The 16,673-nt window shown below is 37.1% G+C and overlaps 3 protein-coding genes across 3 annotated transcripts; 1 reads left to right on the top strand and 2 right to left on the bottom strand.

The window, feature by feature from the left end:
* Positions 1-85: 85 nt before the first annotated feature.
* Positions 86-4,650, bottom strand: LOC110780193 (ethylene-responsive transcription factor ABR1-like). Its single transcript, XM_021984617.2, has 2 exons — positions 3,671-4,650; positions 86-1,141 (listed from the first exon to the last, which is right to left on the bottom strand). The coding sequence occupies exons 1-2, from the start codon at positions 4,119-4,121 to the stop codon at positions 312-314; spliced, it is 1,281 nt and encodes a 426-aa protein (XP_021840309.1). The 5' UTR covers positions 4,122-4,650; the 3' UTR covers positions 86-311.
* Positions 4,651-5,148: 498 nt separating this feature from the next.
* LOC110780192 (uncharacterized) lies at positions 5,149-6,123 on the bottom strand. Its single transcript, XM_021984616.1, has one exon. The coding sequence runs from the start codon at positions 6,121-6,123 to the stop codon at positions 5,149-5,151; it is 975 nt and encodes a 324-aa protein (XP_021840308.1).
* A 6,041-nt stretch (positions 6,124-12,164) lies between these two features.
* Positions 12,165-16,083, top strand: LOC130459411 (uncharacterized). The gene is made up of 8 exons (XM_056826782.1): positions 12,165-12,542; positions 12,641-12,856; positions 12,942-13,211; positions 13,324-14,082; positions 14,175-14,500; positions 14,580-14,759; positions 14,852-14,956; positions 16,019-16,083. Exons 1-4 carry the CDS (start codon positions 12,258-12,260, stop codon positions 13,720-13,722), a joined length of 1,170 nt encoding a protein of 389 aa, XP_056682760.1. The 5' UTR covers positions 12,165-12,257; the 3' UTR covers positions 13,723-14,082; positions 14,175-14,500; positions 14,580-14,759; positions 14,852-14,956; positions 16,019-16,083.
* The last annotated feature ends 590 nt before the right edge of the window (positions 16,084-16,673 follow it).

Genomic DNA, 16,673 nt, shown 5'->3' with positions numbered 1-16,673 from the left:
CAAATTGAGCATTCAAAGCTTTTTGATTGTCATCAAGATCCAGCTATATCTATATATATATATATAAATTTATGTATCACATGTATGATGTATTCATGTATCAGATTAAACTATTAAAGAACATCAAAATTAAAAATCAAAATCACCACCACATCCTATTTATGCACCTACATCATCTACCACAAAGTTATATAAATGACGTGGTGATTTTGAAAGATTTATGATGTGATACGAACCAAGTAATGAAAAGATTGTGTTGGCCTCCTAAAAACAAAAATTTATGAATGATATGAAAATAAAGAATTCAAATTCTAGCTGGAGGAGGATGGTGGGTGGTAAGGACTACCATATTGAGACCAATAACCTCCCGGAGCATTCGAACCGCTACTGCTACCACCTTGTGACGGTGGCCGGAAAGTTGTTTGATCACCGGGGAAATTTGGGGGTAACTGCATGTTAGATGGAGTTACAGACGATGATGACGATGATGATAATGGCGGTGAGGAGAAAGAGAGGGATGGAGGACCCATCAACTGCCCAGAAATTGAAGGGTAGAGTATATGCTCTAACCCAGGAAAATTGAAATCCCCTGAACTCTGTAACAGCTGAGAGTACTCCCAATAGTCTCTTGCAATGTCAGAAGTAGTATGCTGTTGTTGCTGCTGTGGTTGGAAATTGATTGTTTGAGATAGCCTGCTCGGCGGAAACACAGATTCCGGTGCCGGGGCTGGTGAGATGTTGGCGGTGGTTGTCAGTGAAGGACGAGCGGGTGGAGGAACTGATTGGACGAATTCTGGGAAGTTTAGCTTGGCGCGGTTGCCACGGAAGCGGAGGGCGGCCTCGTCGTAAGCGCGAGCGGCAGCCTCAGCGGTTTCGAATGTGCCGAGCCAAACCCGAGCGGCCTTGTGTGGGTCGCGTATTTCAGCTGCCCATTTTCCCCAAGGTCTCTGTCGGACTCCCCTGTATCGCCTTTTCCTCTCTCCAACTTGGGTTTCTTCCAAGGCTGAGGTGGTGGTACCGGTAGTTATTGGAGGTGGTTGGTTGACTGACCTGGGTGTGGAAGAGGTGCTGACTGTGGAGCTGGGATGAGAATGGGAATGTATTTGTTGTAGGGGACTTGGTGTGTGCATTTCATCTTTCACTGTGGACAACAAAAACCACAGCAATTTTAGTGCTGTAACAAAAGTTACTACGCAAATTCTTTAAAAAACACTTTTACAGATCACAAATCATTCACTGCTGTAACAAAAGGCAACAAGGTAAATAAGTTCAAAAGGTCTTGTGCGCATAAGGTGCACAATAAATTTATTGTACACCAAGATAACTTTAACCATTTTTTTTTGTAACTTTAACTTAGTTTTGATTAACTTTTATATTTGTATAAAAAATTGATAGATAAATATTTTAAAGGGTTAAATTATTAATTTTATACATTTTTAGTGATTTTGAAGAAATAAGTTTTACTAAAATGAAAAAATTTATCACTTACAGATAGATAACTTTTACATATATATGCTTAACTTTTAAGCATTTTTAGTTAACTTTTACTCTGGTGTACAATATTTATTGTATACCCATTGTAAATAAGAATTTGTGAAATCAGTTAGTAGTCTAATGATATACTCCGTACTATATAAAGTATAAGCCGTTTAAAACTACAAAATTACAGAACAATAAATTAATAAGTCAACTAAATTGTCTAAAATTTTATGCTGGTCAAATCGGGACGAATATTAAGGAACAGAGGGAGTAATACTCTGTAAGAGACGAGCTATACAATCAATACATAAAATAAAATAATCTCGTATGTTTTGATTATTTCTTTTTACCGATAACCTACTTTACGAGAAATCTTGAGAACCAAATGATCACGAACAATGTTTTATTTGGTTCCACATCTAAACTCCGTTTAGTTTGGTGTAAAATGTTTTCACGAAGACAATTCTACATTTTTCAATCATTTACGTTGTTTGGTTTGAAAAGGGATGGAAAACAAATTTTCATCTCTCAAATGTAGAAAAACCTTTTTCCAATTAAAAGGAAGAGAAACCAATTTTCTTCTTTACCTCCCTCTTCCTTCTTCCAACCAATCTTCCCTCACCTTCTTCCAATTTCTTTTTATTAACTTTCTAGTAAGGAACCAAACAAACAAAAAAAAACTAATAATTGTGTTTTTCTGGAAAAAAAATTCAATGAAAATTACTTTTCACTAAAAACGTTTTATGCCAAATTAACCAAACGGTGGCAAAAAAAAAAAAAAAAAAAAAAAAGAAGTAAAGAAACACATGCAATAAACATGTTGTTACTCCCTCAACATCATTCTAATTTCTAACTACATAATCATTTTCAAGAGTATCAAATAATTAACGACACCTAGCTACTTAGCTAGCTAGCCGCTGCCTAAAGGTTTATCCTACAATAATTATCATGGATAAAGAACGAGGTTACGTTATGACGAGTGGCATCAGTTAGGTAAAGATTATTCTAGCTTCTTTCTTCTTTCTTCTTTCTATTATTATGTAATACGAAGTACTATATAGTATATACGGATAAGAGCAATAAACAATACCGATCAATTTACCCACATATGATTGAATCTCGCCTACACGATTAGATAATCAATAATATAGCAAATGCATGCACTGTGTGTCTGTGTTGATTCATGAATCTAGCAAATAGTACTCGATCTAGACTGAGTATCATGCACCATGAGTTTTGTTTCTATATGAATTGTAAAGCATACGTCGTACATGAATTATTTCTTTCTATATATGGCCAGTACATTTATTCCTCTCCGGAATTGAATAATATCAAAGAAAAACCCTACTCTGCTATTAATTTATTACAGCATCTGTAGATTATATTATATGGAGAGTTGATTAATTATACTCAGTAAATATGATTTTTTTAGAAACAAGAGGCCAAGAGAGAAGACATTAACGACACGACATAATTTACTATGCATTACTAGTTTAATCAACAACGTACCTAAGTACGTAGACTTGGTCATTGATTAAGATAACAAGGTTAACTCCTCATTCCTCAAGGATATGTATACAACTTATCCAACCTAAAAACAGAATAATTATAAATTTATATTTTATTTCACATTCCTTTTACTAAGAAATACTCCACTATTAAATCACAAATTGATACTCCTTTCGATTTTAAAGAGAGACACAGTTTCTTAAACGATCATATTTTTAAAAAAGAGATACACTTTTGTTTTTTTTTTTTTACAGGTCCCAACTTCCCGTTATATTAATATTTCTCGATATTAAATCATTACCAATAAAAAAATACTTTAAAAACCGTGATTCTAGAATGGAATTACACGATGATAATTTACGTGCTTTATTGAAATATATAACCATTTAAAATAAAACAGCGTTTCAATATTGAATGTTCATAGTAGTAATTTGGCCTTTAAAGCCGCCACTATAGAAGCATTATGAAGCTAGCTAGAATAAGAATAGGAATATAGGATGTTTAATGTGTTGGTTTTAACAAGTCCAAAAAGACAACTTTATGGTTGATTTTAGGCAAGAGGCAAGAGGCAAGAGCACATGTTCTAATGTTCTATGCGTATCTAACGAATTACTGTTGTAAAACTAGGAAAATCAAACCATTATTATTATACGGAGTAGATAATGACAACATAGATACTTACCACCACTTGCACTAGATGACGACTCTCCTTCACCACCACCACCACCCCCACCACTTGGTGATCCTTTTGCCTCACCTCCACCAAAACCACCATACATCATCGTTATATCCCCTAATTCACCACCGCCCCCGTCACCGATTCCACTCTCTTCCCTCTCTCTCTTCTGTCCCACAAGCGACGTTGTTGTGAATCCGTAATACGGCTCATTCCATCCACCACCACCACCACCACCACCTCCACCTCCTTCGGTATCATATCCGCCTCGGCCGGATACTACATCAGTCAAAGCCATAACCATAGCAGAAGTCTCCCAATTAGGTCGAAACGCGGGTACTTCTTCTCCACTGCCTACAGCGCTATCTCTCTCCCCATCTCCACCGTTGGTTCCTCGACCACCGCTTGATGTAAAGCCCTCGTACTCCCTCTGGTTCGCCACCTTTGGTACACACATGTATGACTAACAAACACGTTTCCTTTTTCTTTTTTTTCCTCTCTATTTTATAAAAAAAAAAAAAAAAAAAAAATAGTTCTCGATAAAGAAACTATCCAAATTAAGTAAAAAATAGCTTTTCTATAATTTCTATTTAATTTATTTTTGTGTGTGATTTAATTTTTAGAAGAATTTATCTAGAGAAGAGGGTGGGATTATATATGATAGTGCACACAAACTTATTGGTGGTGCCGCAAGAAGAACAGGGTTGTTACTCTGAACCTAGCCCTGTTTTATCAGAAGCTTTTGATATTTATTTATATTTATATTTATATTTTATATTTACTAAAAATAAATTGGAAAGAAGAATTCAAAATGAAAATGGAAATAAAAATGGGTTTATTTAATTTGAGCATGTGATATTATAAAACATGAGAAAATGATAAAAAGGAGGGAGCAAATTTATAAAACAGTTGCCGACTAAAAAGAAAAGATGTGTTCGCATTAGGAAATAGGAAATGAGGTGAGAGAGGTTAGCTCCTGTTATGTGTTTAGAGACATATCGGTGTGAAACTATAATAAACACATCATCATCGTTTCAAATTTGTATTCCTTTGCTTTTATTTATTTATTCTCAACATAGTAAATACCAATAAACTATCCGACCCATAGGTCACAACATTTACCTTAGTCCTCATTAAATATGGTTTAATTGTATAAGTGGCAGCCGATTTAAAAAGAGATCAGATGATCTTAATACACGGGTGATATACATGACTACATGAATGGGATGGAAGTCGCGAGGAAGGACACAAATAACAAGGAACCAAGGATCGAATCGTATAGGGTCATAGTAGACCTGAAAAAAATGACCTGGATTCGAAAAACCTATCTGATTGACCCAATTATTTATTCAATTTTGACATCAAGCAACGACTTGTGATCAAACCAAAATTCAAAATGACCCGAACTGAAATCGAAATCGACCATTGCTTTGACCCGATTAGTTATTTTTTTTTTTTTTTTGACATGAGCTCAAAGAGACAAACTAAGAACAGTTAGAAGAAGACGGGAAATTACTAAAAGACACAAGATAGGTTGAAGCCGCTTTCGCTAATTCATGTGCATCTTGAACTCGGTCTCGATCCACCTTATTGATGCAACACCAGTTAAAGGTCTTGCCAATCCTCCGAATTTCAGCAAGCGTCCAAATGAGTTGAATGTCCATAGCAGCATCCGAATGTAACAATTCAACCAACCGATGAGAGTCTGAAAGACTTGTAACTCTTCCGATCCCTGCTTGAGATGCCCAACGTAAACTGAGAAGACAAACCAATACCTCTGCCTGAAGAGTCGATTCCGCCGTTCTAGCTTGCGCTCCTCCTAAAATTCTATCATTCGGAATATGTTGGTTCTCAAGAAACCAACCCATACCTGCATTTCTAGTGTTCTTGTGCCAGGAACCATCAATCACAATTGTGGAAATCGGACCTCGATCTTCAACTCCGGCTAAAATAACCGTGAAGAAACCCGGTGGGAAAGCAGTATTCCCCTCTGGTGGATGCAGAAGCCTTACCAAAGGCCTACGCTGTTGTTGCAGTATTCCATGTTGATCCAAGCCAATCTTAATGAAAGCAAAAACAACTGAAACAATGGTAACCTCATTTCTAAAAATGCGGTTGTTCCTAGCTAGCCACAAACCCCAAAGAGTACTAATGAAGTAAGTACATCTTGGGATATTCTTCCCATCCTGACGTTGGAATAGTCGCACATAAAACATGAACCATTCTTTGAAAGACATGGTTTCGTTGATTTCTGAATGGATACCTAAAGATCCACTCCTCCAAACTTGTTGAGCAATATCACAAAAGCGGAAAAGATGTTGAATATCCTCTTCCCCTGCACCACAAAGGTCACACGTCATAGAAAGTTGAATCCCTCTTCGCCCCAGATTAACCTTAGTAGCGATACCATTGTGAAGAAGTTTCCACAAGAACAATTTCCATTTAGGAAGAATGTTCATAGACCATAGAGTCACTAGTGGAAAAAGGCTTATTTGCATCCCCGCATTTGCCACGCCATTCTGAACATGTGACGCAAATGACAAATTTTAGCATAAAATTTAGTCATTTGCGTCGCAGCTTTGTTAAACTGCGACGCAAATGACTCTAGGATGCCCCCCAGAGTCATTTGCGTCGCAGATTAACAAAGCTGCGACGCAATTAACTCAATCAAGTGCGTCGCAGCTTTGTTAAACTGCGACGCAAATGACTCTGGGGGGCATCCTAGAGTCATTTGCGTCGCAGTTTAACAAAGCTGCGACGCAAATGTGTTTTGATTTTTTTTTTTCGAATTCGCGCTCAGCTTAATTGCTTAGGAACATTCTGACTTAGGTTAATATTGCTCGACACTGCTTCCCTCCCAAACCAAACCAACACCAACACTAGCTGCGTTGTTCTCACCGGAGGCTTCACCCGCGGCTTCACCTTGTTCACTGCCGTCGTCGGTGCTTCACTGCCGTCGTCGTTGCTTCACTGCCGCTCACGGCCAAGGAAGTCCTCCTGCTCCCTCTTCTCTGTCGCTGTCACAAACTGCCGCCGCGGTGTTGCACAGTGTTGCCGCGGCACAGCCGCCCCTGCACACTTCCCATACTACCACCGCCCCCTGCACCACCGCCCCCTGCACGTCCCGTTGCTCTCACATCTCTCCTCTCTTCAATAATTAATTAGGTATTATTTACATTTAAGATTGAATTTTAATTGAATTTTAATTGTGCATTTTAATTATAATTCTGGATATTTTGATTGGAATTTTAATTGTACATTTTAGTTGAATTTTAAGATTGAATATATTATGATTGTGGATATTATTTAATTGAATTTTAATTGTGCACATTTAAGATTTAGGTTTTGTTGAATTTTAATTGTAGTTTTTGATGAATTGTAATAGGTTATTATAATAGTTGGTTTTGTTGAATTTATTTGTTTATTACATTTAGGTTTTATTGAATTAAGGTTATGAAATGAAATTCGGGTTTGTGAATTTGTGATGTGAAATGAATTGTACTATGGGAACTTGTTATTAGTTATGGTAGGTTTTGTTGGAAGCCATGGATTTATAATGATATGAATAGCCTAGTTTATATTCTAACCTTTGACAAAATTTGGTCATATTGTTTTATCTTTGGTGGTTGAAAATGGATCGGAGTTGGATGTATGGTAGTAAACGATTTTCTACAAGGTTCTTACAAGGGATTCAAGAGTTCATTAAGGTTGCCTTGAAACATCAATCAGAACATGAATCAAGTTTAATTCTGTGTCCTTGTTGTGATTGCAATAATTCAAGGGGGTATCGGGATATTGATGATATTGTTGATCACATAGTTCGTCGCGGTTTTAAGGGTAACTACACGACGTGGACATGGCATGGTGAGAGCATAGATCATGGGGCAAGTTCTAGTATGCCGAGCTCGAGTCAGCATAATCATTGTGATAATGGTGATGATAATGAAATTGAGGATGATATTGGTGTTGAAAGTGAGGAAGAAGAGGAGAAAGATAGGATAGATGATATGATGCATGATGTGGAAGACCATCATTTCGTTGAGCGTCCCCATATGTATGATAGTATAATCAAAGCTTCCGCAACACCATTATATCCTGGTTCTACACAAACTGTACTTGGTGCCGTCATCGAATATTTCAACTTAAAGGTGGAAAACGGTTGGACCAACAAGAGTTTTTCACAGTTTTTGGAGGCCACGTCTGGTAATCTTCCTGAAGGAAACAAACTTCCAAGGTCTAACTATGAGGCCCAGAAGCTTATGTGTCCTTTGGGTATGGATTATGAGAAGATACACGCGTGTCCAAATGATTGCGTGTTGTATCGAAAGCAGTATGCAAATCTGCATGAGTGTCCAAGATGCGGATTGTCCCGTTACAAGATCGTGGAGAATGATGCAACATCAACTAAGAAGAAACCTTCTCCGGCTAAGGTGCTTTGGTATCTTCCAATTATACCAAGATTTAAGCGCCTTTTCTCAGAAGAGAAAACTGCAAAACTCTTGAGGTGGCATGCCGAAGGGAGGAAGAAAGATGGGTTAATGAGGCATCCTGCTGATTCTCCACAATGGAGGAACATTGATCGAAAGTACAAGGTCTTTAGGGAAGAAGTTCGGAATCTCAGGCTTGGTCTTTGCACGGATGGAATGAACCCATTTGGGACACTTAGTACCCAATATAGCACTTGGCCGGTTCTTCTCACCATATACAATTTGCCTCCTTGGTTATGCATGAAGCGTAGATACATCATGTTGTCTCTCTTAATCTCTGGGCCTAAACAACCCGGAAATGACATAGATGTGTATCTAGAGCCACTCATTGAAGATTTGAAATTGTTGTGGGATGAAGGGGTGTTGATGTTTGATGCATACACCAAAACCAATTTCACTTTACGTGCCATGATTTTTTGTACGATAAATGATTTCCCGGCTTATGGAAATTTGTCAGGGTATTCTGTAAAGGGAAAGAAGGCATGTCTAGTTTGTCATGATGATTTGGTCTCGAGGCGCCTAAAATTTTGTGGGAAAGATGTGTACATGGATTACCGGATGTATCTTCCTGAAGATCACCCATTTCGAAAAGAGAAGGAAGCTTTTAATGGAGAATTGGAGATGAGAGAAGCTCCTGCCCCCTTATGTGCGTGTGAGGTTTATGAACGGGTTAAAGACATTGAGACAGAGTTTGGTAAGCCTTATAAAGGTCAGCCAAGTGGTGGTTACAAGAAGAGGTCTATCTTTTGGGATCTCCCATATTGGAGAGATTTGGAAGTTAGGCATTGTTTGGATGTAATGCATATTGAGAAAAATGTTTGTGATGCCATTGTTGGGACATTGTTGAATATGCAAGGGAAAACGAAGGATGGGCCTAAAGTTAGACAAGATATGGCTGCTATGGGTCGCTCCGAGTTGGCACCTCAAGAAAGGGGAAAACGCTGGTACCTTCCCCCAGCTTGTTTCACCTTGTCTAAAAAGGAGAAAGTTAGCTTTTGTGAGTCTTTGCATGGCTTAAAGGTCCCTGCCGGTTACTCTTCAAATTTTCGTAGACTTGTGTCCATGTCTGACTTGAAATTAGTTGGAATGAAATCTCATGATTGTCACGTGTTGATGCAACAATTGCTGCCGGTTGCAATTCGAGGGATATTGCCGCCACAAGTGAGGTATACCATTACAAGATTGTGTTTCTTTTTCAACACAATTTGTAGCAAGGTGATCAATCCAACAATACTGGATGATTTGCAGGCTGATGTACTTGAGACCATGTGTCGGTTTGAAAAGTATTTTCCGCCATCATTCTTTGACATGATGCCTCATTTGATTATTCATCTTGTTCGTGAAATTAAGCTTTGTGGGCCAGTTTGTATGAGGTACATGTATCCCTTTGAACGGGAAATGGGTACCTTGAAAGATAGAGTGATGAATCCGGCCAAACCTGAAGCTAGTATTGTCCAACGAACCGTCGCGGAGGAAGTTGCTGCATGGGTTTCTCAATATATGGCACGTTTGAAAGAAGTCGGAGTACCAAAGTCTAGACATGATGGGAGACTTGGGGGTCAAGGTACAATTGGCAAGAAAAGGATATCAATCAGTTCTGAAATGATGTGTAAGGTTGAGCTGTTTGTGGTGCAAAGTCTTAGTGAAGTCCATCCATACGTGGCTGAGCACATGAACTTTCTTAGAGAGCAATATCCTTCAAAAAATGGTCCTCAACTGATAAAAGAGCATAATCGTTCATTCCTCACATGGTTCAAGCGTCGAGTGATGGATCAATTTTCCGACACGCCTAATGAGGTATCTGACATGGTGAGATGGTTGGCATATGGTCCTAAATGTCAAGTCATATCTTATGAGGGGTACGACATCAATGGCTATTCTTTTTACACGAAGCGACAAGATGACAAAACGACGATGCAAAATAGTGGTGTTACGGCAATATGTTTGTCTTCAGAGTATGCTAGTGTAAAAGATAGAACACTTGTAGATAAGACGAACTCTTACTATGGAGTCATTGAAGAAATATTAGAGTTGGAATATAAGTATTTTAAGATTCCTCTATTCCGGTGCAAGTGGGTTGATATTAGTCGCGGTGTCAAAAAGGATGAACATGGGTACCTGACACTTGTAAACTTTAGTCGAGTTGGGCATCTTGCAGATCCTTTCATATTAGCATCACAGGCAAAACAAATCTTTTACATGGTTGACCCTGCCGATCGTAGTTGGTCAGTTGTTCTAGAAGGCAAAAGAAGAATACTTGGCGTTGAGGATGTAGATGATGAAGAAGAGTATGATGAGCAGTTTAATGAGATTCCACCTTCCTCCTGGCATATCCCTCAAATGATTGACGATGTTGACATGAGTTATACACGCCGAGATCATGATGAAGGATTTTATGTTGAAAAAGAGAAATAGTGAGATAGGTACTATTTTGGCAACTATTTTTTCACCAAGTTAATTTGTAGTTTAGTTAAAAGTTGGGTTCGAAAATGTCATTTTTGCTTAAATATGTACTATAACGACCCAATTACCCTTAAATGTGGAATAATAGATTAGTACGAGGCTTAGAAAGTTATAACTATGCATATGAGACATGTAATAAGTTTGAAAACATTCCTTAGGTTGTTTGGTTAAAAGTTGGGTTCGAAAATGTCATTTTTGCCTAAATATGTACTATAACGACCCAATTACCCTTAAATGTGGAATAATAGATTAGTACGAGGCTTAGAAAGTTATAACTATGCATATGAGACATGTAATAAGTTTGAAAACATTCCTTAGGTTGTTTGGTTCAAAGTTGGGTTCGAAAATGTCATTTTTGCCTAAATATGTACTATAACGACCCAATTACCCTTAAATGTGGAATAATAGATTAGTACGAGGCTTAGAAAGTTATAACTATGCATATGAGACATGTAATAAGTTTGAAAACATTCCTTAGGTTGTTTGGTTCAAAGTTGGGTTCGAAAATGTCATTTTTGCCTAAATATGTACTATAACGACCCAATTACCCTTAAATGTGGAATAATAGATTAGTACGAGGCTTAGAAAGTTATAACTATGCATATGAGACATGTAATAAGTTTGAAAACATTCCTTAGGTTGTTTGGTTCAAAGTTGGGTTCGAAAATGTCATTTTTGCCTAAATATGTACTATAACGACCCAATTACCCTTAAATGTGGAATAATAGATTAGTACGAGGCTTAGAAAGTTATAACTATGCATATGAGACATGTAATAAGTTTGAAAACATTCCTTAGGTTGTTTGGTTAAAAGTTGGGTTCGAAAATGTCAATTTTGCCTAAATATGTACTATAACGACCCAATTACCCTTAAATGTGGAATAATAGATTAGTACGAGGCTTAGAAAGTTATAACTATGCATATGAGACATGTAATAAGTTTGAAAACATTCCTTAGGTTGTTTGGTTCAAAGTTGGGTTCGAAAATGTCATTTTTGCCTAAATATGTACTATAACGACCCAATTACCCTTAAATGTGGAATAATAGATTAGTACGAGGCTTAGAAAGTTATAACTATGCATATGAGACATGTAATAAGTTTGAAAAAATTCCTTAGGTTGTTTGGTTCAAAGTTGGGTTCAAAAATGTCATTTTTGCCTAAATATGTACTATAACGACCCAATTACCCTTAAATGTGGAATAATAGATTAGTACGAGGCTTAGAAAGTTCTGATCTGAGCTGTGCAGATCAGTGCACAGAACTGGTCAGCTCTGATCAGTTCTGTGCACTGATCTACACAGTTCTGATCTAAGCTGTGCAGATCAGTGCACAGAACTGGTCAGTTCTGATCAGTTCTGTGCACTGATCTGCACAGTTCTGATCTGAGCTGTGCAGATCAGTGCACAGAACTGGTCAGCTCTGATCAGTTCTGTGCACTGATCTGCACAGTTCTGATCTGAGCTGTGCAGATCAGTGCACAGAACTGGTCAGCTCTGATCAGTTCTGTGCACTGATCTGCACAGTTCTGATCTGAGCTGTGCAGATCAGTGCACAGAACTGGTCAGTTCTTTATTTTTATTTTAAAATCCTGCTTTTGAAGGTATGTAATTTTGATGATTTTCCAATGCAGTAGCGTCAGGCATGGATGAAGATCAACACGCAAATTCAGGTCCTTCTAACAAATCACCAAATCAAGTGCCCCAAAAGCAAAAAAAAAAGCCAAGAGGCCCTACAAAAGGAATAAAATCCATGCCCGGGGTTCCAAGAATAATTGAATGGGATCACTTGGACCGACCCACAGGGAAATGGGCAACGGATTACAAGAATCACATTGGCGAGATAAGTCGCGCAAAGGTTTCAATATTGATCAGAACCTGGGAAGATGTTTCACAAGGAATAAAAGACACTTTGTGGGAAGACGTCAAGGTAACCGGTTTTATTTTGGAAATTCAGTTGTACATATCTACGTGTCTTTTTCATGTGCTAAAAGACTTTCTTGTTCCTTTTCTTTTTCTTTCATTTAGAGAGAATTTCATATCACAGATGAAACTAAGAAAGAAGTTGTCTTAAAGAGTTGTGATAAGCGTTGGAGGGAATTCAAATCAAGATTGACGACTGGTTGGATCCGGGGTACAAGAAAAAGGCCAAAAGATGAAAAGATGCCATATGATTTGTATAGTTATATAACTAAGGATATATGGAAGGAATTTGTGAAGATACGTACCTCCGAAGAAGCTGAGGTATAAAAATTATTCTTATTTAAAGTCTTGTTATAATCTAAGTTTTATTTTGTTGTAATAATTTCTTTTACCCCCCTAAAATTAGGAAATAAGTGAGAAAGCAAGACAAAGTCAATCTTTCAACATATATCCTCATCATATGGGACAGAAATCATATGCTGAAATGACAAGTGAATGGCAGAGAAAAGGGTACATTCCCTCAGTTTCTTCGTCATCTGAAGGTTCCTCTGCGTCTACAATTTCTTCAAGTTTGCCGAGTAGGACATGTTTATGGCTTCTTGCAAGATCGGTACCAGATGAGAAAGGAAATCCTTACTTGCCGGATCAGGGCACACAAAAGGTCAAAGAAAATATTGTAAGTTCATTTAACAATTTTGCGTAATGTTGTGATTCCTCTAATTTCATATATGTTCTTAACTATGAAACCAAGTGTTGAACTTTTCTCAAAACCATTTGATTTCATGTAGGATGAATGGAAAAGGAAACAAGATGAAGGGGAATTTGTTCCCAAAAGTGCACGAGATGATGTCTTATCTCGTGCACTTGGTAAGACTAAAGAAGGGAGACCACTAACATTTGGTGGTGGAGTAGGCATCAAAGCTGTGTGGGGGACCGGAGAGCGGCGTAGCTTTCGACGGTATGGAGATGCGGAGATGGAGGAAATGGAAGCAAGAGTGACCAAAAGGGTCAAAGATGAGACAATACAAGAGATGAACTCCAAGATGGATGCCATGGTCATGGAGAAATTTATCACATTTGCTAAAGAACTTGGTGTCCAAATACCAAGCCATATGAGGATAGACGCAAATGTTCATAGTAGTTGTCGTTCCGGGGGTTTAGATCCATTTGCCGACATTACGGTATGATAATTTGTGTTTTTCAAGTAATTTGTTTCTAGTTAATTCTATTGAACTTTTCTAACATGTTACATTGTATTTGCGTTATTGTTCAAAATAAATAATAAGGAACCTGTCCCGTGCCATCTATACCTGAACATAGGCTCGGAGAAAGTCTTTGTTGCCTATGGTACCATATGTCCAGAGTTGCTCCTTGATCACCACAACGACGTCACGTCCGATAACGTGAAAGTGAGCGTTGATGATTTTGAGCCCGCGTACAAAGAAGCTCCCGTCCCCGTGCCTTCTCAATATATTAAGAAACTTGCTCAAGCTCATGGTACCTTCACTCAGTGGCCAAAGCATTTGGTGTCGCTTATGAATGAGGAGGTAACTAACATATGCATGATAATTTGAAGTAGAACTATTATACCATGTATGCTCACTAATATGTATATCGTTATTTGAAAATCATACCTCAGGTAAACAAGCCTACAAGTAAAGAGCCTAAAGGGAAAGGGAACAAAGGGAAAGAGATAGTGGTTGGGGGAAGTGGAACAAAAGCGTCCAACACTAAATCAAAAACCTATTTCCTTGAAAATTATAAAGTGCAAAATTTGAGTGGTAAGTGCAATGTGATGAAAACTATGATGTTGGGATTAAAAGAAGGGGAGCACGTTAAGGTACATTGCACTAAAAGGACATTCAATATGGAAAAGGACTTTGAAATTAGTGTCACCGTTGAAGACACCGATCAACTTCTCTCGGGAGCATGGCTCAATATATCAATAATACAAGTTTTTGTTACGTGAGTTACCTAAATTCATATTTTGCCCCTAAATTTGATTTTTATGATTGTCTTAACGTTCTTACACTCTATATTATAGGGCTTTGAGTGAGTTGTGTTTTCACGATGATTGTCACCCCAATAGTATTGGATTCATGTGCCCGGAGATGATCTCGGCCACCATGTTAAAGTCCGATGCAGATCGAATTCTATTGTACATGACGAGGTCCATGAGTGCACTTAGTTCTAAGACATTCATCTTATGTCCATACTACGAAAAGTATGAAAATTACTTTGAACTTCGTTTTTAATTGATTGTTATAAATTTAACTTTTTTTTTTCTAACTACATACGTTTATTGTTTGTATGTAGGAGTCACTGGATGCTTTTAGTTCTTTGCTTGTCTAAACGTGAGGTCTACATATTTGATTCTCAACAGAAGAAGAGAAATTTGATGATTAAGGAGCCACTAAACAAGTAAGTAAAGTATGCATATGAAAATGCCATTTTTGCCTAAATTTTTGCCTAAGGTTCTTTAGTTCAAAGTTGGGTTCGAAAACATCATTTTTGCCTAAAAATGACCTAGGACGACCCAAATAGCCTTGAATGTGAAATAATAGATTGTAAAGGGCCTTAGAAAGTTATAACTATGCATATGAGACGTGTAATAAGTTTGAAAACATTCCTTAGGTTCTTTGGTTCAAAGTTGGGTTCGAAAACATCATTTTTGCCTAAAAATGACCTAGGACGACCCAAATAGCCTTAAATGTGAAATAATAGATTGTAAAGGGCCTTAGAAAGTTATAACTATGCATATGAGACGTGTAATAAGTTTGAAAACATTCCTTAGGTTCTTTGGTTCAAAGTTGGGTTCGAAAACATCATTTTTGCCTAAAAATGACCTAGGACGACCCAATTAGCCTTAAATGTGAAATAATAGATTTTAAAGGGCCTTAGAAAGTTATAACTATGCATATGAGACGTGTAATAAGTTTGAAAACATTCCTTAGGTTCTTTGGTTCAAAGTTGGGTTCGAAAACATCATTTTTGCCTAAAAATGACCTAGGACGACCCAAATAGCCTTGAATGTGAAATAATAGATTGTAAAGGGCCTTAGAAAGTTATAACTATGCATATGAGACGTGTAATAAGTTTGAAAACATTCCTTAGGTTCTTTGGTTCAAAGTTGGGTTCGAAAACATCATTTTTGCCTAAAAATGACCTAGGACGACCCAAATAGCCTTAAATGTGAAATAATAGATTGTAAAGGGCCTTAGAAAGTTATAACTATGCATATGAGACGTGTAATAAGTTTGAAAACATTCCTTAGGTTCTTTGGTTCAAAGTTGGGTTCGAAAACATCATTTTTGCCTAAAAATGACCTAGAACGACCCAATTAGCCTTAAATGTGACTACTACGTATATAATTGCATTTACATGTGTAAATAAAGTATATAATTGCACTTACATGTAAAATATTCTTTGCATTTACATGTGTAAACAAAGTATATATAATTGCATATTTTATCGAATGTGTAGTGCTTTTCGGAGTTACAAGAGACTAGGTGGACAATCTAAGGGAACTAAATTAACATGGATTCCAGCACAGGTATATATATATATAATTAGTTTATTATTTACCTAAGAAATAAGTTTTTCAAAATTATAACATACAATGTGATAGAAATTTTACTTGTGTTATTTATTTTAATGCATTTAGTGTGCTCAACAACCGGGATCACTAGATTGTGGCTACTACGTCATGCGTTTTATGTACGACATAATAATGAATCATGGTAATAGTCAAGATCTTACTAAGGTATGTTCTCATAAACTACGTACTTTATATAATAAATTGAAGTACACAAAACTATTATATTGATCAATCGTTGATAAATTGAATTATTTACACTTTTTTAGGATTTTTCAAGAACATTGCCCTATTCACCGGAGGAGATTAATGAGGTGAAAGATTTTTGGGCAGATTACTTCATGAACAATGTCGAATTTTTAGCTTAATTTGTAATATGAACTTGATCTCTAGCTAGCTACGTACCTTTGTTGTAATAATTTTATGTTTGTTGTAACATGTTGGTTGATCGATCTATGACGAATTTAATTGCCTTTTATTGGGAACGTTAATTACGTTGTAAACTTTAGTGACAGGTATTAATTATAAATGTATTCCCGGTAT

This window comes from Spinacia oleracea, chromosome 4 (assembly GCF_020520425.1).
Source record: "Spinacia oleracea cultivar Varoflay chromosome 4, BTI_SOV_V1, whole genome shotgun sequence".
In the NCBI taxonomy this organism is placed as follows: Eukaryota; Viridiplantae; Streptophyta; class Magnoliopsida; order Caryophyllales; family Amaranthaceae; genus Spinacia; species Spinacia oleracea.
This window is presented reverse-complemented; position numbering and strand designations above follow the sequence as displayed.

What these genes read in the sequence shown, in the direction of transcription:
- LOC110780193 (XM_021984617.2), bottom strand. Translation starts at nt 4,121, where the DNA reads ATGTGTGTACCAAAGGTGGCGAACCAGAGGGAGTACGAGGGCTTTACA. An exon ending in GTCATCTAGTGCAAGTGGTG is followed by an intron (nt 1,142 to 3,670) that starts GTAAGTATCTAT and finishes TGTTGTCCACAG; the next exon opens with TGAAAGATGAAATGCACACA.
- LOC130459411 (XM_056826782.1), top strand. Translation starts at nt 12,258, where the DNA reads ATGGATGAAGATCAACACGCAAATTCAGGTCCTTCTAACAAATCACCA. An exon ending in CTTTGTGGGAAGACGTCAAG is followed by an intron (nt 12,543 to 12,640) that starts GTAACCGGTTTT and finishes TCTTTCATTTAG; the next exon opens with AGAGAATTTCATATCACAGA. An exon ending in GTACCTCCGAAGAAGCTGAG is followed by an intron (nt 12,857 to 12,941) that starts GTATAAAAATTA and finishes CCCTAAAATTAG; the next exon opens with GAAATAAGTGAGAAAGCAAG.
- LOC110780192 (XM_021984616.1), bottom strand. Translation starts at nt 6,123, where the DNA reads ATGAACATTCTTCCTAAATGGAAATTGTTCTTGTGGAAACTTCTTCAC.